A 25,494-nucleotide genomic window follows, 5' to 3' on the forward strand; every position below is an offset into this window, starting at 1 on the left:
TCAAAAAAAGTTTAAATTTTGATTTGGGAGAGACGTCGCAACCTCTTCAGTTTAAACAAAATGCATGAATTTACTGTAATAACTGAAGTCTACAGAACTACATATATATAGTCCTGTAGGCTAAAGCGCGCATGGAAGTAACCCAATACTCTTCTAAAAATTTTCCAAGCTTTGGATCACAGGATACCTAGGGCGAACGGATTAAGGGACTCACCACACATACTGAAACAGGCAAAAAATAAGTTAGAACCAAACCAAGCCAGCCCTAACAACCAACCCTCCAGCTTAGACCAGCATTGGCAATTGACACAAGTCGTTCAGAGGCCAGCCCAGCCTCCGTAATCTTCGGAGCATCCATTTAGTGCTTCGCGAATTCTTGCTTAGCATCTTTGAATGTGAACGGTGTTCTCTTGGCGCATTTCCATGTCATTCGGAACTCGGAAGTAACTGCATCTACAAAAGCATGTATACATCCAAAGAAATTTGAAGTGGATGGATGGTACGCACTCGACGTAAGGCTTCCATCGGACGATTCAAGAACAACGCACAGCTAGAAGAAACATTTCCATTATTATTTTTTAGCTTTTATGCACGTCAGTATCCTCACCAATTCGGACATTCAATATTTCAATCTTCCAGTATTCGGATACGTGATTGAACCAGCTCCAAGTTCCAACGCAAACCGCACATTTACTGCTCTAGCTCACGTATAGATAAGTTCTCACTCACAAACGTTCGAGACTCGGGGTATCTTGCTCCCGAAGAGAATCACCAAGCCCGTTCGGAAGTGACAGGTGAGATTTACTTGGAATAAACAAATAATTCATGGCTTTTTGACAATTTCCGAAATTTAGATCAACATTTGATGTCCCCCCCCTCGTCGACGACTAACGCCACAGCGTTGAATGACAGGGCGTTAGAAAAGGGAGTCGTTCAACGGTGTACAACGACCCCCAATCTGTGCACTGTGACGTTTTCGTAAGAGTATTCCTTTCCCTGACGGGGGAACTCTATGTAAATATGTACTTACATATGTACATGACTTGTTACCCCAGTGAATGTCGACTGCGACGGCTTGGCATTCGGTACCAATAACAATCGCTCGGCGAACGCTCTTATCTGCGAACTTCATTTATTGTGTTAATATTCAAAGGTTCATGGGCTTGCCAGTTGCCACCGCCGGGCCGGGGTAGGGATATTATGGACCTACCTCAATTCGTCCGGTTTCTCTTTCCTGCGTGAACGTGACGAGGGAAGTTAATATACTCGGGGTATCGATTCCGTTCACGTACCGTCCGTCGGCGAGGGAAAATCCCTGACCGTTACAGAGGACCAGCTGCCAAATGTGCGGTAAGTGTTTCAATGTAAATGTTTGGTGTGATAGTCATTCAACTCAGGATTCAGACGTGGTGAGGAAACCATAACCATATTTGTATCAATCTGCCGCGGCTGAGTAGTAGCAGTCGAACGCTGAGTCCAAGTTGAGCTAGGAAATGAAATTAAAAGGATTCAAATCCGGTAAGAATAATAGGTTCGCGGGAATCGGGATCGCCACCGTCCAGCAGTCGGCTGTCTAGCCAAGAGTATGCACCTATTCGATTTTTTACTCTTGTTGAGTCGCTCAAATGCTTGCATTTAATCCATATATATCCAATCCCTGAAACTCTCTGCTCCCGCTGGGCTACGATGGAAATATATGTAGGTACTACATGAGTGGTTTGTAAGTGGTTCCTGTCAGAGGCAATACAGAGCTAATCCAAAAATGCTTACCTGAAGTCGAAAAGAATTGAGACCTTCTTACGAACTAACGTAGCTCAATATAAATAATAATACCCCTTACCCTGAAATACTGACCGTACGAGAGAAATCTTGAATTACGGCTTACGAGGGTTTACGGCGACGGTGGAACAAATCCACTTGCGGTTCAACATTTTTTATGCATCATGTCGCGTCGAGGAAGCGTGGAAATACTCCACGTGATACCATGCTCAGGCACTCACCGGAAACGAACCAAGGTTTACCTCGAACCACCATTCGCAGACTTTTCTTTGGGTCTCGGAAGTTTATTTACAATCCCGTCTCGCCCATTAGGATTAAATCTAACTCACATCAAGGTAAGGTTGTTCGCTGCGCGGGACGAAGATACTGGAAGGCTACCTATCCACAGAAACCCTAACAACTCGAATATGGGGGATCTAGGCGGATCAAAATACTTCAGAAGTCGTAAGGATGGCCCTTCTAGACACACGACCTTAAACTTCGAGAAGCTGTTTTACTTGGTCTAGCCAATGACCCACAATCGACTTCCGAACATCACCCTCAAAAAACCTAACGGTCGGAAGATTACAAAGGGTCCGAAGTTTAACTTCGTCTACTGAGATCGAGAATCCTCCTGACGCACACTTCTAGACTCTTCCGTTGTTCTAGACCGGTTGGTAGATCTCAGTCAAACTCCCAAATTCTCGCAGGCAGGCAGAACGGATTCAAACGCGGGCAATGGGCAAACCCATGAACTTCACAGATGACATCCTCCCTATTAACTCTACAAGTTGTGATTTTTCCCTTCATCTTTTTTTGTGTGCTGACCACTAACGATTCGCCTTGTTAGTATGGAGGCCAGCCACAGTTTTCTCCGGTATAACGGAAGTTTCAAAAATTCGCGTGGGCCCAGAATCTTCGCTCGATACTTCGCTCACTCCATTAAGCACCCTAGCGCTTCGAATTGCAACGACGCGTTCCAAACGTACTGTAAGTGTAAAACTTGATGTTCAATCTTCAGGGTCAATCGTTTTCATGCCCTGTATAACTCATAAATCCCTCACTTATGAATATCATTGTAGAAACTCGTTCCCGTCTTTGTCAAAATTCAAGCGAATTGAATTTGAAAGCGTTGACCCTGATAAGCTCCAAATTATTGGAATCGGTGGAGGAAGCCAAAGCGATGCGTTCAATAAGTAAGCTATTAGATAAGAAAGGACGAAGCTGCTTCCCGCAGTTCTCAACTCACCTTAATCTAACGCGGTGCTTGGACAGTCGGATTGTTTCCACTGGCAGGTCCTCCCGGCTCCATATGCGTCAATTCGAAACGAAACGACATTATACCAGGGCAGAACGTTGAAGGTACCCCATTTCCATCTCTTGTCACTTTTCTTTAATTTGTCGTCAACGGAGCCACAGCTCCTCGGAAATTTTACTTGCCGACCGTCTTTGCCTTCGACCCTCTTTTCAATGTCCAGATCTTCAAAGCCCGTGAAACGTAAGTGGTCCATAGTGGCCCAGCTAATTAATACTTATCAAACTTCTTCTGATTAACCAAGCTCGCTGACGTAGTACTAGCCAAGGAGGGTCCACATAGTTCTGGAACCCGGTTTTCGTGGTCGTTAGTGTCGTTCTGTTCGTACCTGTGGTTGGTGCCACTCTCGCTTCCGCGTTTCTGGGCTATACTATATTTCAATCTCTATTATGTCTTCTGGGCCTAACCCTGTCCGTCTTCATACTCGACCTTCATCCCGACTATTTACATTCACTGACATCTAGTAAACAAGGCTTCGCAAGATTACCGGTCAACCCCTCGTTGTACCTACTCCGAACTCGGCGGGAAGAAAAATAAAAAGGGACGCAAGCTTCCATCTCGGGACAGACGAAGAACCGTGTCCGTCAAACATTTCTTCATTGAGGACAAAGGCTTCTTTGTAACTTTTTTTCATTTACCTTGTCCGAAGCAAGCTTCTAAACCAAAACGAGTAAAGTCTTCCATATATTTCAACTCATGCGCGGAAATTAGACGCCAGTGTCAAGTTCCAAGCTTCAATTCAAATAATTGCGTCAATGCCAACTCTCAGAGAGTATAAAGAGAGGTTCACTCCCTCCGACAAGACTTCATTCTACAATCCTTTTGAGCAATTAGCCCTTAGCCTGCGTCCTCCAGTCTTGCTGACATGTTCTCTATCACCATTACATCTTGCTCTGCTCACGACGGGACTTCCGTTTCTGTCGTTCCCCACTCATCGAGGCGCATCGAACACCAAACATCAGCTTCGCACCACAACGCACCCCAATGCTGTCACTGTGGATGGCGCGGTGACCATGCACCAAACTGCCCGTTCAAGGCTTAAGTTTCGGCATAGTCACTACACAGGTATGTGATGACGGCTTTCTGAGTTTATCCCTAGTAAAGTCGTCAATCAACTCCAAACAGCTCATAAATCCCACCCCTTTCTCTTGGCGATACCAGCCTATATTTTGCGACACATAATACAATAAATAAACGTCCAAAATAATACGTACGGAACCGGGAAATGGAAGTGGTTTTGTAAATGTAAATTACAGTAGATACGCGAACAATTAAATTAAAAGTCGTTTATGTTGTTCAATACAAACTCTAGCTCCGAGTCTGCTTAGGTGTTCTCTCGATATCGACTATCTACGGGAATTCGGGGCTTTGGGGCCTTAAATACGGGCTTGAACTACTCAGCCTTAGTTCAGTCTCGCCCGTCTAGTTCACCACTTTAATTGGTATCCCCCTCTATCGTTTGGATTCCTGCCTTCGAGTGTTGAAGTGTAAAAGCTACAGTAGCCGGCCCTAGTATGATACCCTACTAAGGACGGGAGTCCGAAGACTTGAATCGAGAAAAAAAACGATGCATAGATGGTGGCTAAGAAGCAAAAGCAATTCTCCTGGACATGGACACACTGGGAATTGAACCCAACACCCCCTGCAGACAGAGTCGCGGATGTGATAACCAACTACACCATGTACCCTAATCAGAGGTGTGGACTTTTGCTCTCAAAGCCAAATCCAAATCGCCACCCTCATACCACGGTCTTTCCTGCATAGCAATTACATCATTTTCGGCGCTTCTGATTCGCCGACTAGATTCCCTGCTTCAGGATGCAATGAATCCCGAACAGATTGGAGCGAGCTCCGGCGGCCTGGCTATTTCATGGATTCGGACAGAAACGCAATATGTCCAAGAATGTTTGGCCTAGTACTCAGGCTATATATACGTACTATGAGCGCTACAAGGTTTGTTAGACAGCTCAAAATCGCCCCCAAATACTTTGATAAATCGACGAACACCAATAAGTGCCAGTGCTTTGCCGGGACCCGGAAGTCCCCGGCCGGACCACAAAATCAACTTTAAAAGAAAGTTAATATACGGGTGGCTGGAGTCAGTCATCTGCAAAGCCCAATGGAAATAAATCGTTGTACTTAGAGATTATCGTAAGACAACTGCAATTGAAGGTGAATGGCCGCATAAACCCAGACCATCTTCATACTCGATGTCACATATGTATCGCCATTTCCATGGGTATATAAGGCCTTCAATACCCCTTCACCCTGCCAGTCCTTCCCAGTCATCATGACGACGATTGAGAGCCTTACCGCAGAAATCATCATACAAATCCTGAAAACCACCTTACAACTCGAGTATTATCGACAAAATGATCTCAAACTACCCAGTAACCCTCTTCATCTCTCAAAGGTTTCTCGACGTTGGCGTGATATTGTTCTCGGGACACCCGCTCTCTTCTCCAACATCATTATCTCGTTCAAGGAACTCCGAGCTCAAAACCGTTGCATCAGGAAATGGACTATGTTTTGGTTGGAGCGCTCGGGGACCCATCCGATAAACATCACTTTTCATCTTTTCCCCCAGGAACTGGAGGGGAAGAGCAGCTTTCACCTTCTTAATCAACTCGATCGTGCAATCGAAAGCACTCCGGACCTTGACATCTTCCTCGACCTGCTAAAAAACCATATTATCCCTCACATTGATCGGCTTCAACGGTTCCTACTCCATTATAATGGTTTTACATCCTCCATATCCTCATTACTCTCCCCCTTCATGCATGCCGACGCCCCGATATTAGAGGAGCTGGACGTCCGTGCTCATAGATACACAAAAGGGTTTTCCCTCTCTCCCGCGACACCATTTTTACCCCTGTTCCGAACTGCTCCAAAATTGCGTTCACTCATCATGCATGGAGCAGGCACGCTTCTGCCTTTAACGGAACGACTCAGAAAGCTCGACCTTTGTCACGTTGCTTTGAATGACGCCTTATTTCTCCAATTTGTGTCGGATTGTCCGGTATTGGAAACTCTCGCTCTCAGTCATGTCATTTTCACGTATTCCAAGCCCTCATCGATGGATTTATCTGCATCCGAAGCCATCTCAATGAACTCCCTTCGCTCTCTGTCCTTAGACTTCTCTTATATCGACTGGAGATTCCTCCCGGACACAGATCCACACAAGCACATTCTCACATCTGTCCTCGCCCCGAACCTCGAAAACATTGAAGTTTCTACACGTGGCAGTGGCCATTATATCAATCTGGCGAACGTTCTACCCAACCCCTCATCACTCACAAGTTTGCGGAGGATCAAATTTGTGAGGATTTCCAAGGAAACAGATGCAGGGCATATGGATAATTCTCGTTGGTTCAGCGCCCTCCCGGGTTCAGTCCCTTTAGAAGAGATTCATCTCGTAGATTCGTCGAGAGATATTTTAGGAATTGATTTTCAGATCCAGGACTTGATTGGTGGCCACCAGAGGGCAGAAGGTCAAAATATTCAGACACCCTATCTCCCGATTCCTCCCTATTGTTTTACTCCGCGGTCGAGAGAAGTCCACCGCGCCGTAATGTCGAGAAACTATAATCCCATCCATTTATTCAACCAATCATCGTTACCCCTGCCCACCGAATTAAAGTTCAAAGATCTAAAATCCCTTACGATCGAGACCTCCTTAGCCGAAGACATAGTTTGGCTATGCCGTATTCTGACGGTGAAGCCTAACATCCAGAGTGTGTCTTTGTCTAAATCTACATTGTCGACACTACGTTCGGGACTCGTTCTTTTGAAGGATGTAGAGTCGAATGGGTGGTTTATTAAAGTTCAGCAACACGGTAACCTTGCTCGCTACATGTTCGGTCGGCAGATGGTTGAAGAGGAAGGGACTCCGAACGACGTGGAGAAATGGTTGAAGGATAGAGTTAAGGTCGAAATTATTGAATAGTACCATGTTATTTGAGAATCCACAGCACTGCATGTCACTATAGTAACAGCATGCTTCGAACTGAAATCATCCTTGCATTCCCAACAGCCAATCCATGAATATTTGAATGATCCCGGTCGCCGTCGACACAGCTTCACAACCGCACGGCATAGTATCAGCCGGCAAGTTGTCACGCCTACGGCGGCACCTTTTTCGGAATTTCAGATTGCTCATTTCAAACACAGCTCTGGCTCCTTTTGAAGTCTTATCTCTCCAAAGTGCCTCCAGTCGGAATCAATGCCTATCATTCATCATTTATACCACTGTCGGCGATTCAGCGCTTAACTAATCATTTGCCCGTGCGGAGTTGGAAATCCTCGGAATTCTCCGGGAGCGCAGACGCGAATGAACTATATAAACCGCGTATAAATTCCGACAGACTCCGATCCCTAGTAACAGCATCAGCCACTTATTGGATGGGTCTGCGCTTCTTTCACCTTTCTCACTCGAATCGTCACTTTGGCTGAAGCCTCTTGAGTACAGGTACGTCTACCTCAAACTCAGACAGAATAACGTTCAAGCTATTTCTTCCCACTCTCTCAGCATGTCCGGCCAAGAGGCTCGCGGAGATCCACTAAACCAAGGATTACCACCAGAACTCGTCGACAACATGATACAGTTCTGCAGCGACGACAGGGACACTCTCTGCTCTCTCAGTCTCGTCTGCAAGTCCTGGCTACCGCTGGTCCAATCCTATCTATTTGACCGGATATGTATCAAACCTCTGCCCGAAAATGAGAGATGTGACAGCGTCCTCAAGACTCTTACAATTTATTACATTCAGCATGTCGTCCTCAATCTCGGGCCCCAACGTGAATTCACGGGAAATGAAGAAGGCGAAGTTCGATACCTTCTCGAGGTAGTCGACCGATTAAAGGACTCGAAAGTGTTGAAGAGCTTATCAATCTGGATTTACCATCGACCAAACTTTACACCGTACCGACAGCTCCTCGAGAAGCTCTCGTCAGGCTCCTTCAGAACTATCCTCGAACTGAAGATATATTTTGGGGACCTGCAGGATATCGTGATTGCAGACATCATTCGCTTCATATGTTCATTCCCCCGACTCCAGGCCCTGTGCGGGGAATTCTTTTCGTTAGTCGCACCCTCGAACATGGTGGACTCGGTGACACCCGTAGTACAATACACGCTCCCAACTTCACTCAATGCGCTTCGCGTTTGGGTTCCCTCCACGTCGGATGCTACTGATGATCTCGACAAATGGTTCTCATCGCAATCTCCGCGCGCTGTCTCAGAGCTTTCCATTTCAATGACTCCGTCGCTGAAATTTCCATTTTACGCTGCCTCGTGTTCGAGATGCTTGAGAACTCTCACCCTTCTTCTCTACCCTGACTCACAGTCCCCAGGACCGTACGGTATGCCCCTCTCTTGGTTTACATGGGATTTCTGACGTACAGTGGTGACCTTCTGTCGCATGCACGCAATTGAAAACAGATTATGACCTTTTATCATTCAAACTCCTTGAATCGCTGACTATCGTCAGTCCTTCCAAACATCATCACTTTGTCACCATCCATCGGATGCTGGAGACAATCTCCTCTTCTCCTCGCTTTCGCAGGTTGAAGTTAATCAACGTTTCCGTCTTCGATACAACATTCCGAGAGCAGCTCAGGACATTAGACAATATTCTTGCGACAGAAAAGTTCAAAGATACCGTCGTCGAGATCGATTTCTTGAACATACTTTGCAAAGAATTGGAACCTTGCGAGCAGGAAGTCAGAAGTTGCCTTCGAAAGTGTTTTATGCAGGGGCGGTTGGAGGTATTGGCGCAGGAGATAACGATATCAAATGGTAGGGCGAGGAAGAACCAGTGGTGGAATGGTCCTGTGTGCTTGTAACATACGGTTTCTTCATTTAATGATGACGGGAAAGGCATTATTGACTAGATAAGGGCTTTGGCACGATTGAATAGAAAGTCACAAGTTCGTCGCGTTGACATCGAGGCTCGGATTCATTAATATCTAACAAGGTAAAATTAGGGACAAAGTCAAGGCAATACAAACAAAGTAAACAAGTAAGCAGTAGGATACGAACGAAAGGCCGATTATCTAGGCGCTTTAGGATGATACTGATACATTTAAGGTTAAACAAGTAAGCGTTGAGAACGAAAAGCGAATTACTGATTAGATATTGGCATGGGTTTTAAAGCTTTACCAAGCACACCATGGATAAGTATACCATAGATCATACCTTCCCCCCCTTAATAACCACAATTTCAAAGGCTATACCTCGACAGGTACTCATAATCCTCCATCGCGTCGTTGACCGCCGCTTCTATCTTGTCAGCCACGTCGGGGCCCCACTCGTTCACCCACTTGGACTTTTCCTTCTCTAAATCGAGTGTTTCAGGAAGGTGCCCACTCTAGATCGTCAGAAATCAGCAAAGCTGAACGGAAAACCACGAAAGAAACCATCATAGTTCACTCACGGGTTTAACCCCAGAGGACCTCCTCAACTCGCCCGTAAAGACCTCCCAAAACTTATCCCTGGCGGGTCCCATATTAGGCTCCCACATATACCTCACACCCATCTCCTCCTCACTCATCCCAAGGACCTCACACATCCTCTCCATCGTCCCATATGGATCCTGGGCCAACTTGCTTCCATCAATCACGATAGGCACTCGTTTCCTCGACAAAGAGTCCGTCGTCGCAGCATAGTAGGAACGATAAGAGTCAAAGACCAACTTCTCCCAACGGTACGTGGCAATAGGGGCAAATTCCGAGTCCAGTTTGGGAATTCCTTGTAGTTTTTGACGGCCCCGGATCAGAGAGGGCACCATGAGCGCTGGATGACGGATGGTGATGATGGGTGTAAAACCGAAGAAGAAGCGGTCTGAAAGCAGTGTCGGGTTCGGGTGTGTGAGAAGGTACGAGGGCGATGAGCGGGAACGGTGACAGTCCTCATGACCGTCGAGATCTAAACATTTGTCGACGATTATAGGCGTGGGTCTGGTCACACGAGGGGTTGGGATGTGCGCATTCAGTGTGGCAGACGACATGAGCATGTGGGTGTGCTCCAGAAGGATAGGTAATTTACCCTGTTGATCAACGCAAAAAGGGTACAGTTGTTAAGTATTGACTCGAAACTTTGAGGTCGGAAAAGGGTAGGGGACTCACACTCCTTTCGTCCTTCAGTATTCCCCTCTGAACCTCGTCCAGAGCTTCCTGATAACTTACCTCCCGTGCCTCGCTTTGTCCACGAGGCGTAGCTATAACATCTCTGAGAGGATATGAATTCTGTCGATCGACACCAGACGTGTATGCATCCAAAAATGCAAGGCCATCCGTCTCCTGTTTTCCGGTGAGCATCTTGAAAAGTAGATGGCACGCCGTTCGAGGGTGCCCATATATGAGGAATCGTGGTCGTTGTGATTCGTCCCCTGAACTTCGGAAGGTGGAGAGACCGTACCCAAGAGGCGTTTCTTGAACCATACCGCTAGTAGTGGGTCACTTGTACAGGTGAACGAGGGGACTGAGGAAGGGTAAGAAGACGGGAGGCACATCCCTCCGCAGCTCTTATATGCAAAACCCTTTTTTAACAAACGCCGTGATGTTCACGAAAGAATCTCCATTCCCCGTCGACGCGTGTAATTGATTTTGAAGGATTAGGTCAAGCGATAACCGAAATGACTCTTTTTTTGTCTTCATAATTTGGGCGTCCCTTCCTGTGTGACCGAATGGAGCGGTTTCAGTCAGGTGCGAACTGGAAAGTGAACAGCGTTTTTTGTTCTTTCGGACAGTGCCCCGGGTGACTTTATTCCCTTTTAATTTAAACGCTTATCCAGTGAAGGTTGAATAGGCTTCAGATTGAATGGAAATGCGTGCCTCTAGGCGGTGCAAGACCGTAGATTTTGCCGCGATGCCGGGGAATGAGTACAATAAACGGAAGTCGTACCGTTCTGTCGCTTTGAGCATGATTGGAACAAGTCCATACGTTTGCAAAACATGGACAGGAAAAATGAAAAAGCGTATGAAGCGCATGTGACCTTGTCGTGACGAATACCTAAAAAATCCGTTCTCGGCGGCAGCTTGTGAATTGCACGATAAACTCACTGACAGACCATAGAGACTGAGGCTCGGTTTTCAGGGTTGAACATGTTACGAGTTTGAACCCTCCGTTGACCCTCGTAGATAACTCGTTGTGAGACTGTATCAATCACGTAAATGGCAACTGGCACCCTTGAACGAAGGTTGCGTTCCAAAACATTCTTGATTAACACGTTGATCCTCGTTGACATTTTCCAGACACTGTGAGCTTTTGTGGAAATCAAGAACCTGTTGAGGTCGTTAATATACAAACTATTCGAAGGTATGTAAGCCAGCGAAGTCAATTCAGAGGGAATATAAATCAATGAATGCAGCTTACAGTCCCGCACTGCTCTAACCGAGTTCTCCCTGAGCCCCCTTTTTTGAGCCTTCCGTAGTACATGGAGGTTGGGTTTTCATTGCCATAATCATGACGGTGACTCAAACAACTTCAACGGATCATGTGGTAAAAAGCGTTTCACGTGAATCAAGGGCAATTCGGACAAAACCAATCAACCCCAAACCGCTACAAATAGTAAATACCTCGTGATCTAAAACGCGTTCAAGTCCTTCTTGTCTCCTTCACTAAATCCTCCGACCGTTCCTCATTACCTGTACACGTCGGTTTAGACAGGTTCTGGATTGATTTCCTCTGCGTAAAGTTACTCTTAGAATGCTTCACCGTCCACGTCGGAAGATCACGAGCTTATATCTTCAAGAATCAAGAATTTCTAGACGCAGTGATACTGCATGATTACCGAACACTTTCACAACGGTGTGAGGGCTCCGAGTAGCTATCATAGGTGAGCACATACATCTGAGCACTTGTTCTCAATAATCTGGAGAAAAAGGGTGATGTTATCGTCAACTCTCGGCGGACTTGGAAAACTGGAGATGTGTAGTTCAGAGCCTAGGCATTATCAAAGGTGACTAATAGAACCATCTTCTAGTTACGATTAACAACTTAATATTATAGAATTCCCTGAATGCTTAATCGACTCAATCCTTCCATCGAGTTAAACGCCTCCGCAATGACACCCGCGGCACTTGAAAAGAAACACCACGAGTTCGGGATTAACGCGTCTCGATGGGATGCAAGGTTATTGTCACCTGCTTTTTAGATTACCAGCCAATGAATTCAAAAGGTGCATCATATCATTATACTCTCCTCCGATGCCCATATATGCTGATTTCTCTCTATATCTCGCTTCTCGAGCTACTGTATCCTCGGCACTTCTACAGATCTCTAACGATGATCCAGGAGTACGAGCGTATAAACCTGATTTCAATTCGCTCTTGTAAACTTTATATCCGAACATCTACATGTGCACGTCGGTCCTCCCGACCTTAATCTGGGTTTTTTCCACTACCTTGAAACTGGAATGATGAGCAAGAGACGAACATCATACCACTCATCCCCCTACCATCGAGTGACAGGCAATCAAATACCCCACACCATCTACCTGAGCCGCGGGTAGCGCTGTAATGATTGGAATGATGATTCTTGATTTTGATTTTGATTTCGATTACTAAATATGCGCCCACACCCCCACCTCCGGAAGGACACAGCCGAAATCGAGAACGAATGACGTTTCTAGTATACACCGGTCGGTCGTTTTAATTATTTGTTCTTCGAAATTCTAGAACGGGACCTCGTTTAATCACTTACAGCTTTTTTAGGTTACGGACGGTATTGGTGTGTCAATCCGTGGGTCAGAGCTCTCCTCGGATGGTAATAAAGGTTGCTCTCAAGTCTCCCTGACATCCTGCTTGCTGGCAACACCAAATTAGACAACAACGAGAATACTTTCTGGTTTTGCCGGTGTACCTATCCGGCCATCAATCCACCCTATCATTCTCTACTGAGTTTCTAATCGGGGCCTCTTTGACAATCCCCAGAGGGGATACAAGCGTTTTTTTTTTTGCCCGCTTCTACAGAACGCAAAGCGTTTGCTCTTCCGATAAACAGGTCAACTGACGAGGCTCGAAAGAAGATTCAAAGGGCCGAATTTAAACAACATCCATGGTCCCATTATTATTTTTTAACGTTAACCTCGCGAATCCACGTCCGGTGTCAGCGGCTGCGGGACGTTGCGGCGCGCGTCGCGTGTTTAGAGTTGTGATGTTATACTGATGTATGACATCGTGCCTTCCATTACTTGTTTGTCTGCTCTTCCTTTCCTCGGCCTAGGAGAGGTACGAACGTGAACGAAACACCGGACAGTATAAATGTTACGATAGTCTAACGGGGCTCTCGATTTTCCGCACCTTTCCTCTCCCCGTCCTCCAGGCTCTCCTTTTCTTCACACATGAGTACGAAACCGACGCAACACGACGTGGAGAAATGTGAAGATGAATTCGAATTATTACGTTCCATCGATGGTCCTTCTCTCCCTCAAAAGCCAGAAACCGCACTACACTACCTCGGACATCACGGGCGAAATTTCAATTCCTCCAATACCTCATCAACCCACACGTCCTCACAATCCAATCCTTCTCCTCATCCTCCTTCCCGTCATCGTCATGACCATACTGCATTTAACCGAAAAGCTCTCCTAACAACCCTTGGCGGGTTTCTTGCCCTCTTCATCGGTTTCGGTCAAATGAACGCTTTTGGAACGTTTCAAACCTACTACGCCAACCACCAACTCCACGCGTATACACCTTCGAAGATAAGTTGGATAGGATCGTTACAGTTGTGGGTTTTCTTCTTTTCGGTAAGTTCTTCTACCCTTTTCCCATCTTTCGAGAGCTTGACGCGAACTCTCGGCAAGGGCTGGGGAATAGGCTGGTTATTTGACATTCACGGTCCCACTCGACTTTTGTTTATGGGAAATCTGTGTTGTTGTCTCGGACTATTGATGATGAGTTTTGCGACAAAGTATTATCAATTGGTTCTTTGCCAGGGGGTGCTGTTTGGATTTGGTGTAGGACTTTTGTGAGATTCCTTCTCCTCCTCCATCTTCTGTTACTAATGGGAGGGGACGTGGGTCTTTGAAGGTTCTACCCGTCTTTAGCGAGCATATCAAGTCATTTCATGAAATACCGAGCAACCGCTCTTGGCGTTGCCGCAGCAGGGTCAAGTCTAGGTATGTCTCTGTTATTGGCGTGGGATTCTGTTCAGAACGTCCATTCTAAAAATCACTTCCTCTCCTCCACTCTCGTTCCCTCTCATGTTTCTGTCTAGGCGGAGTCATATTCCCTGTCATTCTCCAACAGCTCTACATATCTGTCGGCTTCGGATGGGCCGTCAGAATCGTTGCGCTTATCAGCGGAATGTTGGGCTTGATTTCCGTCTTGACAGTCACTACCGCCGCCACCGCAGCACCCACATCAGCAAGCTCCGATCCGAGACATGAAAACGAGAACGACACACCCATACCAAACCCACCACGCACGAACAGGACCGGAGAAGGATGGTTGAGATTAATGAAAACAACGGGTTTGAAGGATTCGCGTTTCCTACTGCTGGCGATCGGCAGTTGTTTCGTGGCGTTAGGCGAGTTTCTTCAATTTGATTCGGTTCTACATACACAGGTTTTTACTAAAAACATACTTTTTACTTTTGAACATTTCCATTCTTACTCGACCCCGACACAGGTTTATTTACGCCTTTCTTCTACATCGTCGACTACACCTCCTACCTGTTTCCCTCCTCTACCACCACGATCTCATTCAAATCTGCCTCTCAAAACTTCTTAACCCTTGCCACACTCAACTGCGGAGGCATCGTAGGCCGGATAGCACCATGTTTTCTTTCCGACCACATCGGTCATTTCAACCTCCTCACCCCATCTGCGTTGCTCTCAGGGCTATTAACATTGGCGTGCTGGTTGAATGCGAGGAGTATGTCGGGAGTGATGGTATATACGGTTTTATATGGGTTCACGAGTGGGGCGTTTATTGCGGTTATTACACCTTGTGTGGTACAGATTACGGAGGACAAATCGGAAGTGGGGAGGAGGATTGGGGGGTTGTATAGTGTTATTTCTATCCCGTGAGTTTCTTTCTTTCCCATTTTTCTTTCCTTTCTTTCTTTCTGGTTTTTCTTTTCCTTTCGTTTTTTCCCCTCCTTCCATCGTTCAATACTTTCCTATTCTTTTTTCCGATTCCCTCGTATTCGGATTTTGACAGTGGTCGGGATTTCCCCCGATGACATTGGAAATATGCAATGGGGACCCACGATCCCGCTTTGCTCCCATCACGATTGTGTTGAAAGCTTCGGGAGTCCTTTACCCCGACCTCCCTTGTGTTAACTTACTTTCCCCATCAAAGTAAACCAGTCATCATCCCCATTACTCATTTGAATCGTTCTTGTAGTGCTCTCATCGGTACCCCAATAGCCGGTGCTCTCCTTGGCACCCCATCCTCATCCTCATTCGATCCCCATTCCTTCACGTTGCCCATCGTGTTCTCAGGAACGACAGTCATTGTTGGGTCAGTTTTCCTCTTGTTCGCCAAGTTGGCTGTTGAGCCCAAGATGTTCGCCAGGGTATGATCCGTAATACTGGCATCGTATCTTTTGCGTTCCCCTTTTCTTGTTTCCCTTTCGTTCTTGTATTTTAATAGATACCCCACCACCACCACACCGAACGGTAACATACAGTGTATTATATCAAAGAACCACTAGAGCTTCAAGATCTCCCTAGGTTATTTCCCAGACATTACCCAGCCGTGCTTACAAGTTATGTACCATGTGCATCCATCCTTCGTTTGTTTTGGGTGCAATGCGTAATACATACATGAATTGAAACGTATGGGTTTATTAAACCTCAAGAGTTTATTTACACGGATGCTAATACGTTCCGAGTTATGGGTTGTTGAAGAACGGCGGATGGATCTACTCTTCGGCGATTGAGACCGTTTCTACATATGTTGCTTAGGATTAGATGACCCTTCACTTCATTATAACTACCTTGAACAATCTCAACCGGAAGCACACACCGGTCGATGGAAAACTGAGGTTTACCTGAACGAGAGAAAAAAATTCAGTCGGTGAGAGTGAAAAATGAGAGAAAAGAGGATGTTCACCATATGTTTCCGACGGTGCCACAAAACAGAACCCAACGTAAAACGACGACAAGAAAGGCAACCAGCATGATGCTGTCCAGATTTTGCTCCACGGAACAAACCCCGCTCGAGGGATGTCATTCTTCCACCGAGGTCCAACGCGAAGAAGAAATGTAGGCTTGTACGCGGTAAATTACGACCTTTTTGAGGATATTCCTATCAGAGGGCGGCGAAGGGAGACAAACAGCTCGCTAGAAGCATTCAACAGCGCAATGTCTTCCAGGCAAGCACAACGAGGGCTCGCCTAGGTGATTTTGATTTCATGTCCGACTGTGGGTGGGAGGTCACGTGACCTTGGTTGGAATTCAGAAAGGCGTGGTCCTGGGCGAAAGCACTGGGGGTCCGAAAAGGAGAGGAATGGCCTTCATGGAAAGCCGGATGATGGGAGGGAGACTGTGAACCAAAACAGAGACATCAGTCTACAGACAAAAAGGGAAAATGTTGGGTTAGAGCGCACCATGCGTTACATTCCATGTATACTCTGGAACAATCATAGATGCCAAATTCGAGTTGATGAGTCTGGCGAGTCTTCATGGCGAGGCATTAATCCTATATCGAGACATCAGCTGGAGTAGAGAAAGACGGTCTGGGGCTTTCAAGTTACTAGTACAGACGACAAGATTTACTCACCTTCCGGCCGTCAGACGCAAAGCGTGCATCCTGTTATTTCTGGAGCATGTATATTTGTTTTACATGGTCCAGTTTCCCCAAATCTGAGCAGTCGAAATTTGTGCAGGTACACGTCAAGGTTGAAAAGTATAGTTTGGTGTTGTTTGCGCCCTGCGCTGGGGAAGACGTTTTATCTAATCGGTATCAGCACTTGCTCTCAAATTTACGCTCACGATGGTATACTCTACCTATCGATAACCTCGTTAAGTCATGTTGAAACGAAAGGGTACCTGTGGTGCGTCCCTCAGGCTGTCCTTGGCCTTTCCGTCTCTGCTCTGTGTCAAGTTCCTGATTTGCTCAATTCCTTTTCGTACCTACAGGAACAGCGGTTATTTTGATGAAATCAAAAGGCTAAGATGTACTCGAGTCCGTACCATGGACCTTGGACATTGGTCAGTGCTACAACTGGCTCCTTCTTTTCTCATATCATTCGCTTACAGCTCTTCTGTAGGATTCACTTTACACCAAAATAGAATACCACTCTTTTACAAAGCACGACAAGTGTAGTTCCGAACGGTTATCCCCGGTTCTTCAAACCTTTTGGGTACCTAGGAATACACGAAGCTCCGCATGGAGATATCAACGAGAAGCGGTTGGAAGCCTATGGTTCTGGAAGTGAGTGTCAATCCCACTGGTTCCGGAGCTTCTGACCAATCCATTCAGTACTCGGGGGCGATCAGTTTGTCGATTAAAGGAAATGCATGCGCAACCCGAACCATCGCTTTGCACAGCGGCACACTGAGCTGCTCATTCTATTTGGACGCGTATTTTCCTGCTATATGGGCGCCCTTCGTCTCGTCGCCTTCGACCCCTCGGTCACGAAGGTATAAGCTCGGAATATACTTGCCAGCAATAACTACGCCGTCGGGTTGCAACTTGCGATTCGCGACCAACGTGGTCGCCGATGGAACTACTGTATACCTAGTCTGGTACCCGGGGCGGGGGTAACATCGTCCCCCTTGGTCCCCACAAAAGATTCATACTCCGAGCTATGATATCATGTCGTCTCACCCCCCGCCGCAGGTATTACCAGGCTGTACACTGGTAGCAAAGCACTTAGCACGCGCAAGCGACTATCTTCTTTGCTCAGTCCAGATCGGCTAGCCAGGCTACTCTATACCAGAGATGACCGACAATTGACACCTGACTTTCGGTGATTTCGGCAACAAGGATTTCTCGGGAGCGCCGGTATACGTTGTGCAGGAGGGTACCGATTTGATGTTCGTTCCTTACTGCCATCTTCCTTCATAGACCTCGAGGTGTCTACTTCATACACAGAGATGAATTCCTCTAACCCTCCAAGCCCCAATGCCGGTCTTATCGTTGGCATATGCCTGGCCATCGTGTCTGTCATTTCATTGGTGGTTCTCGTTGCAGTCTATATTTCTCGAGTGAACAGGGGCATACGCCGGTCGTACTCGGCATTAGAATCAAGACCAATGAGAAGCACAAACGGGCGGTGTTCGACGATGGCCAGAACTTTCAAGTACGCTGAAACTCGCAGCCAAAAAAGTCCATCTTTCATCGGCCGTGTGTTCTTGGCCTTCCGTACTCTAACGACGCAAACAAAAACCGCGACCCGCACCGGCCCTTCCTACCATCCACCGACTTCCTCATTTCTCCAACTACACTCCTCGCAGACACCTGAAGTTCCAGAACAGGTATCCCCCGTTTCCGATGAGCTACCTTTCAAGCCATCACCACGTCTCCTGAGTATCCCTTTACCTCCATATCCGACTCCGGTTCCGGTTCTGGCAGTGAACTCGAGCGCGGGTGCGGATTCAGATGTCATGAGGACGCCTAGATTTCCACCTCTAACCATACCTTTCGATGCACCATCCCAACCGATATCTCAATCAGAATCAGAACGCATCCGATCCGAGCTCCACACAGCCATCGGGCCAAATCCGTTCGCTGACCCCGACCCTACGCGGAAACCGACATCGACTCAGCCTATGCCTTTCGCCACACCATTTGACCACATATCCCAATCCGAACCGCCCTACACAACCATCCCAAACCCCTTCGCTAAGCCCGACACTCCCATATCTCCCACCTCATCCACTCTGCTAACTCCGACTTCTCCAACGGTAGGAAAGGGAAAGGTGATAACAGGGGGGTTAGAAGTGCTACGTCAGCTCGACACAAAAACTGCCCTCGTTGCGGAAACTCACGCTTCGGGAATGGGAAAGCAGGCTCAGGTTGAGTGGGTGTAGCTGTTAAGTCAGTTGGTTTGGTATGTTAGATCATTGGGCGTGCGATCTTCTCCAAGCAAACCACGCACATCTAGTCCTACATACTAACTGTACGGTCCTTTTCTTCTTAGACAGCCGGGCATGCCAGGCCTACTTGTACAATACGAGCACGAATGGTTTAACCCGTCATACGTTGTATATGTGTAGTTATTTAACTCTCAATTCTAATCGTTCAATCATTCATACATTTCGTCCCCAGGAACTCCTTCCACACAAACAAAAAACGAACGTCAAGGACAAAACGTCAACGTATAACCAGCTTTCAACCCCGAGTCGCATGTCCACAAAGCAGTGTTACTGCTTTCGTCGAATGCGTATGCATAAGAGTTTTTACACTGGGTTTCTGGGAGGAACAAAGGATCGGAAGTTAAAGCTCGAGTTCTGGGGAAAGGAAAGGACCGAGAACGGTGACGCACTGAAATAATCATAAAACTGAACGCCACTATTTGGACAAGTAGCGGGTGTATTGTGGCTTCCGCTGCAACAATTTGCAGAATCCGCTTTGGATTTGGTTGATGACAACATCGTTAGCCACGAAAAGAAAGAAAGAAACACGGTAGCAGGCAAAAAAAAAACATACTGGGGTTCCCATCCAAATTAGCAAAACAAGCACTTTTACATCCTGCGTTGTTACCGTCTGGAGCGGATGGTCCTCTTAGAGCTGCTGGGCCTTGAAGAGGGTAGGAGGACAGTATGAGCAACTTTGAGCAACTTGGAACGAAAGATGATGCACAGCACGGCAATTACTTACAGTTGGTATTCAGATCGACTGGACACTCCGCAACAGGACATCCAGCGGTGTTCGTAATTGACATCGGTAGGTTGGATCCATCTACGAGGGAGACTGATATTGAAAGAAAGGAAATATCAGTTTCGAGTGGCCGTTCTAGTCCGACGTATACCAGACGACACTACTTACCATCGTAAAAATCTCGATTTCCGTCTCCTCGTAGAGTCCATTCAGCTAGGGATGTCGGAGGTACGCCCTATGTTTAGGTAGCGTATTAGGTAGGAGTTGAAAGAATAGCACCATGATATCCTCACAGGCTGAGTACACTCCATCCCACCGATACACCCCCCAGTAACGCAAGACGTCGGTCCAGGATTCGTGTCAAAGTTACAGCTCGTTCGGCCCTAAGGAACGAGGAACGAGCGACGAAACGAACCGAACCGGATAAACACATTAGTTACATATGAGTAACGCGGGAGAACTGTGATTTACTTACCCAGATGCGACCAGATTTCCAATCATCGGGAACTGTGAATATGACTGAGCTTCCGGATGGTGCCTCCCACCTAAAACGGACGAAAAAAGGTAGATCAATGATAGCTCCAAGAAGTATGATACTTAAAATAAACCGTACGTACCCAGTAGACTGGTTCGGTTTTGACGGACCAACGCCTGGGTCTGTGTACAACTAGAAACCAAACGTGTGGGTACTTAACCAAAGCGAAAAGAACGGAATCCAAAATTCAGTAGGTCAATCACGCACAGCAGGCCTTCCGGTTCCGAATCGAATGAGCAAGACAGAATATAATAGAATATAATCTGGCGTACCAAATCGTATACGGGCAATTATTCATGACAGTAAATACCCTAGCGTTGCCTGTGGCCGCCGCAACTGCTACATTAACCGCATCCAGGAGCAGAGCCATAGATCTTTCCTCAAACAGTCCTGAGGCTAGAAGTTACGTAGACGTTAGAAAAGCGTTGGTCGTTTCGACTCGATATGGGGAATTAGGACGATATGCACGGATATGATGATGATGGATGGAATGTTCGTGAGTCGCTGCTGTGCAGGTCATAGTCCCCGACACCCTTTATAACGTGTGTACAGCTAATCATGACGAAATGCGCAGTCGAAAACGTGTTCAATGAAAATTTAGCTTAGCTTGCTGGGCTATACATAGAAACGTACCGCTTTTAACACAAGCCACTGTTAAATCCGAACCGTGTGGGCCTTCTGAATCCTAATTCCAGAAGAGTTGAAAGGGAAACAATGCATGTATCTATTGAACCCTTCTTCCGACTGAAGTTCATGAGACTGGGCAAGACGAGAATGTCGTCTGTGTGGCGAGCGTACGGGCTGCCAAGAGCCAAGAAAACCGATGAGAGAAAAGTCAGTCGGTCGAGTACACCCGAAAAAAATTGAAGGACTCAGTCTGACATCCAAGCGCAATTATTCCCTCTGTCAGATCAGATCAGCTTTTCTCTGCCCAGTCTCCGACTACGATTTGCAATATTTGAAAGGGGAAGAAAGTTGATGCCAACTCAGCACTGACACAAGAGTAAAGGCATCGTGTATGGTTCCATGAATGATGGTGGATGGAGATCAAGGGAATCGCTTCCGCCGCCGGCAATTTCGCACCCGGGATCACACGTGGTCATCCAATTGCCGTATCTACAGCTCCGGCACAGGGAGACCAGGGGTTACTCTCGTAGAAGAAACTTAAAGTCCAACAGATGCCAAGTTCAACGGAATTCGAGTGCAACTTATGTCATTAGGCGTTGGCTAAGGATTCCGGAACGGCCACATTCGGCATGCACTGACGTACGTAAAAAAGACGAGGTCCAGAGAAGGATTTAAATTCCTAATAATGATAATAATATGAGCTAGGCAGATACTTGACGCAATCATCGGATCTTATAAGCTATCCTCACGACCCCACCGAATTAATTGTGAGCATCCAGGCTATTTCTCGCAGGTGACTTGTAGCAAGAAGCTATGTCAGTAAAACTCTGCCAAACCTGCCGCAGCTCCTTTACAATTTCCTTAAGCTCATGCCGGTCTACTCTATTCTCATACTACCCAATCCTGGAATATCGGAGTGGCCGAAGAAAAACCCGAGATTCGTAGATTCGGAAAAGAGTAGCGTACCATTGGGAAGGCAGTAGCGACACGCGAGAGTGACGAGGTAATCGTTATAGTTGAAGGCAAGTAATCTTTTTTTCCCCGCCGTGTAAAAACCCTGACTTATAAGTTATCATTTTTTCCGCCCAAATACCCGGTATTACTCGGTTAATGAGACGGCCATTATTGAATAATGGCCTTCGAACGCCGCCCTGGAAGGAGAAAAACATAACGCTGCTGGACGGGAGGCGCCACTGAGAAGCCAATCGTATGCTCCAATATTAGGGTTTGACTCTCAAACTATGAGTCAGTACACCTTCTACTCAGAGAATCAATATCCTTTCCGATAAAAAAAATCAAAGAGACTGCTGACGCGAGGAATGACCTCGCTCACAGAGCTCTGTGAAGTCCGAAAAAGGAGGGAAAATACCCTGCAAAATGTCCATTGCATTAAGAGGGAATCGAACCCCCGGCGGGTCGAAAGGTTCAAGTTGTCAAATGGCAACGACCCAGGTTACCACTACCCCATTAATGCCTGGAGTAATATTGTAGGAATTAATGCTATATACATCAGAACTTAAACTATTCTCGATGAGAATCAGAGCCCAGGCGAGATATGATGCAGCTCAAAGCTAGGACAGGTCCTGTTCCAATGCGATGGTGACGGTTCCATTAACATCGACCGTCGGATGGAAAATAGTAATAGTAGGTCGTGTTATAGCCGACTCGGAGCCTGAGGACAGGATGGTTGGAGGTGCAGGATTAGGACCTCAAAACGCAACAGAAGCTACTAGTAGGCGAATTGTCGCGACGACTCGACACAGTTTAGGTTCTAGGCTCTTTCTCTGGCCCCCGGATGGTAGTACCTCCAACAGTTAAATATTGCTAACAGGGAATTTACTACTGGCACGTATTCGCAGACAATTCAACGCACCATTCAACTTGGGCGACTCGCTCATGACATCTCTTCTATTGTCCCGACCTTTACCATCCAATATCATCATCCGAATGAGCTGAAAACGGCGACGGGGTTGACGAAAGGGCTCATCGACAGTTGGGTGCAAAGTTGATAGCGGGAGCCTATTGCAAGGTCATAATCATGTTAATGTTAGCAGCAACTTGAAGAAATGTTGTTGTGCGGGAAGATAGAAAAACCGTTGGTCATCGTGATTTGCTTCCTGTCACTTGGTCCGACAATGCACGGCCTGATAAATCGCACGATATTCTTTCTTCGATTCAATCCCCGCTGAAGTCTAACATACCGCCTGTTTGAGGGGTGAAATGACACCCATTGACAAATGATTGTAAAGCTCCGAGTCATCTTTTTTGAAACATGGTACTTCTCACTTCTCTCCTACGTCCTATCACGTCCGATTCGGAATTTTGAGAATTCAGTACGATCGGTATTTAATATCAACGTACTCGGATAGTCCACGGTATCTTCGGTTTCGTAGTAATTGGTGTTCAACTGCACGCGACATGTGTGGTCCCTCACTACGATACAATCATATTGCTCGTCAAATTCATTTTTTTTTTGGACCTTGGTCAATGGTAAGAACACCATCTTCGACAGCCTGGACTTGACGCGTTTAGTTTTCCCATTGAGATTTTGAAATTTGAATTCGTACCCAGTGAGCTCTCCAGGGTCGGTCTGAATAAACCGCACTGGTTAGGGCGGGGATACATAGTCCCTCATTTATCTCGGGTTCGGTTCAGCTTCAGAGTGGGTCTTCGAAGGTATTGAGTCAGCGATGACAGACCGACCGAGACTTGCGACCCATTGGCGACCCACCTAGATTCCTGAATCTCTAAAGTATAGTACGAAACGCTCGTTTTCTTTTTCCCCCTTCTGTACCACCGAGCCCTATTAACCGTCGTCCCGTTTATTGAAACCTCGATGCGACCCCTTGAGAATATATTCCATCCCGGTCATCCTGTTCCTCGTCTAAGTGGCAACAACAGTCTTCAGGTCGGTTTTTTCATCAGGCTTAGACGGATGATTCAAAGTCCCGGCGGAGACAGTGAGTCACCGTTGCACAAGGACAAGGCACATCGGAAAGATTCACACTGTCAGAAGTCACTGTTCGCGTCTTGCTTTTCCAACGCTTATTACACGAATAGCGCCGCCGCTCGTTCATTGTGCACTCAGCGGCTTGTCTCTTGGTGTTTTCAGCAACTCAAGACGTCCTCTATTGTCGCTGAGTCATTTCGGGATTAACTTTCCACTGGGGTTTAGAGGTACCCGAAACACGACTTCACTAGCGTTGGGATTCAAAATGGCAACGGGTGTCAAAGCTCTCATTCGCGATCGGCTTATGAACACCTCTCGCATCCTTCGACGGTCCTGAAAAAAACTAAAATTAGTAATGTTCCCCTGCATTTGGCGCATGCACAGCTCTCGTACTCAGGTCTCGAGCCACATTACTTCTCCGCCATTATCTTGGAGAACTAGTAAGATACATCTCTGGGCGGGTTCAAAAGGAGTTCCTGTATACGAGACAACGCGGAGTTTAATTATTCTCTTTTTTTTTTTTTGAATTTTTCTTCTATCTGCGCCGCCGCCGCCCTTTGAGTCCTTTTCGCTGATGTTTGAAACTGTAAAACCCGAAAAATGCGCGCTACACCCTGCCTCGAGTTCTCCCGCTCCTCCTATCTCGTACTTACAAGCCTAGCTGATTTGTATCAATCTTTTCCCTGTAACTTGACGAGATGTCACCTCATTGATTTTTTGTTTTGATCTCCTCATCTGTCCTGAGCGCTTCGACTGGTGCCTTCCTTACTCCGAAAGCCGTTCCTTGAGTAGGTAGTACAAGTAGTACTTGGCAAAAACTGATTGATTTCGTGGCGGCAAAATTGAATGACGAGAGTGGGATTCGAACCCACGCCCCGAAAGACCAGATTGATTGGACAACAAATGTCCTGATCCTTAGTCTGGCGCCTTAGACCGCTCGGCCATCTCGCCTAGCAGATTTAGGAAATTATTAGTTATATGGGATCAACGCACCAGATTGGCGGTTACTTCGAAAATGTTGTAAAATCCGCCTTTTATTCGTGTCGCCGCCACCGATTTTGAACTTTGAAATTAAAGTTCAACAGCGGGTAATCGCGAAGAATCACTTGTCCAACCACACCCATTGTGGAGCTACGCCTTGATTATGCGCGCCAATCGCTAAATTAAAGTTCGGCGTCCTGTTTATAAGTTCCGACCCAACCAATTCCCCAGGGGAAATTTTACCAAGGTGAGGACCACTACACCAGCTTCTTTTCGTGCTTTTTGCTTCCCGCAACCTGATTAATAGTGGCATCTTCCCGAGTGTGAAATATTCGAGAGAAAAAAAGTTTCATATTCAGTTCAGGGATATCTGTTTTGACGTGACAATCATGACGGTGGCGTTTGACTTGTTGGCTATGATTGAGGTGTCTAGACAAAACGTGCCTCACAAGGGGATAACAGATTTGCGATATGACCTTTGACGTTCGACAAATACAGCAAGCGATAGGTTACTAGTCGATTATACCTGCATTCAATTCTGATATCTCT

The 25,494-nt window shown here is 46.6% G+C and overlaps 6 protein-coding genes and 3 non-coding genes across 11 annotated transcripts; 4 read left to right on the forward strand and 5 right to left on the reverse strand.

Moving 5' to 3' along the window:
• Positions 1-4,684: 4,684 nt before the first annotated feature.
• Positions 4,685-4,761, reverse strand: E1B28_013027. The gene has a single exon. It is a non-coding gene; the product is annotated as a tRNA-Gln (tRNA).
• Positions 4,762-5,363: 602 nt separating this feature from the next.
• Positions 5,364-7,019, forward strand: E1B28_013028 (uncharacterized protein; the record flags this gene model as incomplete). Its single annotated transcript, XM_043158176.1, has 1 exon — positions 5,364-7,019. The coding sequence occupies one exon, from the start codon at positions 5,364-5,366 to the stop codon at positions 7,017-7,019; it is 1,656 nt and encodes a 551-aa protein (XP_043003519.1).
• A 423-nt stretch (positions 7,020-7,442) lies between these two features.
• E1B28_013029 (uncharacterized protein) lies at positions 7,443-8,962 on the forward strand. Of its 2 annotated transcripts, XM_043158178.1 has the most exons (3): positions 7,443-7,541; positions 7,602-8,434; positions 8,514-8,962. In XM_043158178.1, the coding sequence occupies exons 2-3, from the start codon at positions 7,603-7,605 to the stop codon at positions 8,915-8,917; spliced, it is 1,236 nt and encodes a 411-aa protein (XP_043003521.1). In that variant the 5' UTR covers positions 7,443-7,541; position 7,602; the 3' UTR covers positions 8,918-8,962. The 2 variants fall into 2 exon arrangements, with proteins under 2 accessions (XP_043003521.1, XP_043003520.1); XM_043158177.1 differs by having other exon boundaries at positions 7,602-8,962.
• A 332-nt stretch (positions 8,963-9,294) lies between these two features.
• On the reverse strand, positions 9,295-10,390 carry E1B28_013030 (uncharacterized protein; the record flags this gene model as incomplete). Its single annotated transcript, XM_043158179.1, has 3 exons — positions 9,295-9,441; positions 9,508-10,119; positions 10,199-10,390. 3 exons carry the CDS (start codon positions 10,388-10,390, stop codon positions 9,295-9,297), a joined length of 951 nt encoding a protein of 316 aa, XP_043003522.1.
• Positions 10,391-13,416: 3,026 nt separating this feature from the next.
• On the forward strand, positions 13,417-15,605 carry E1B28_013031 (uncharacterized protein; the record flags this gene model as incomplete). Its single annotated transcript, XM_043158180.1, has 6 exons — positions 13,417-13,824; positions 13,882-14,045; positions 14,108-14,196; positions 14,295-14,549; positions 14,918-15,104; positions 15,428-15,605. 6 exons carry the CDS (start codon positions 13,417-13,419, stop codon positions 15,603-15,605), a joined length of 1,281 nt encoding a protein of 426 aa, XP_043003523.1.
• Positions 15,606-17,861: 2,256 nt separating this feature from the next.
• E1B28_013032 (uncharacterized protein) lies at positions 17,862-19,191 on the forward strand. Its single transcript, XM_043158181.1, has one exon. The coding sequence runs from the start codon at positions 18,127-18,129 to the stop codon at positions 19,060-19,062; it is 936 nt and encodes a 311-aa protein (XP_043003524.1). The 5' UTR covers positions 17,862-18,126; the 3' UTR covers positions 19,063-19,191.
• On the reverse strand, positions 19,192-21,436 carry E1B28_013033 (uncharacterized protein). Of its 2 annotated transcripts, XM_043158182.1 has the most exons (12): positions 21,021-21,188; positions 20,856-20,939; positions 20,660-20,783; positions 20,595-20,601; positions 20,470-20,519; positions 20,328-20,397; positions 20,146-20,235; positions 20,021-20,087; positions 19,853-19,945; positions 19,682-19,771; positions 19,518-19,601; positions 19,192-19,444 (listed from the first exon to the last, which is right to left on the reverse strand). In XM_043158182.1, the coding sequence occupies exons 2-12, from the start codon at positions 20,905-20,907 to the stop codon at positions 19,332-19,334; spliced, it is 840 nt and encodes a 279-aa protein (XP_043003525.1). In that variant the 5' UTR covers positions 20,908-20,939; positions 21,021-21,188; the 3' UTR covers positions 19,192-19,331. The 2 variants fall into 2 exon arrangements, with proteins under 2 accessions (XP_043003525.1, XP_043003526.1); XM_043158183.1 differs by having other exon boundaries at positions 20,660-20,939; positions 21,021-21,436.
• Positions 21,437-22,399: 963 nt separating this feature from the next.
• On the reverse strand, positions 22,400-22,488 carry E1B28_013034. The gene has a single exon. It is a non-coding gene; the product is annotated as a tRNA-Gly (tRNA).
• Positions 22,489-24,811: 2,323 nt separating this feature from the next.
• Positions 24,812-24,915, reverse strand: E1B28_013035. Its single transcript has one exon. It is a non-coding gene; the product is annotated as a tRNA-Leu (tRNA).
• Between the last annotated feature and the right edge of the window lie 579 nt (positions 24,916-25,494).

Source organism: Marasmius oreades, chromosome 9, assembly GCF_018924745.1.
Source record: "Marasmius oreades isolate 03SP1 chromosome 9, whole genome shotgun sequence".
Lineage (NCBI taxonomy): Eukaryota > Fungi > Basidiomycota > Agaricomycetes > Agaricales > Marasmiaceae > Marasmius > Marasmius oreades.

What these genes read in the sequence shown, in the direction of transcription:
- E1B28_013029 (XM_043158178.1), top strand. Translation starts at nt 7,603, where the DNA reads ATGTCCGGCCAAGAGGCTCGCGGAGATCCACTAAACCAAGGATTACCA. An exon ending in ACAGTCCCCAGGACCGTACG is followed by an intron (nt 8,435 to 8,513) that starts GTATGCCCCTCT and finishes AATTGAAAACAG; the next exon opens with ATTATGACCTTTTATCATTC.
- E1B28_013032 (XM_043158181.1), top strand. Translation starts at nt 18,127, where the DNA reads ATGAATTCCTCTAACCCTCCAAGCCCCAATGCCGGTCTTATCGTTGGC.
- E1B28_013033 (XM_043158182.1), bottom strand. Translation starts at nt 20,907, where the DNA reads ATGACCTGCACAGCAGCGACTCACGAACATTCCATCCATCATCATCAT. An exon ending in CATCCATCATCATCATATCC is followed by an intron (nt 20,784 to 20,855) that starts GTGCATATCGTC and finishes CGTAACTTCTAG; the next exon opens with CCTCAGGACTGTTTGAGGAA. An exon ending in AGTCGATCTGAATACCAACT is followed by an intron (nt 19,772 to 19,852) that starts GTAAGTAATTGC and finishes ACCCTCTTCAAG; the next exon opens with GCCCAGCAGCTCTAAGAGGA.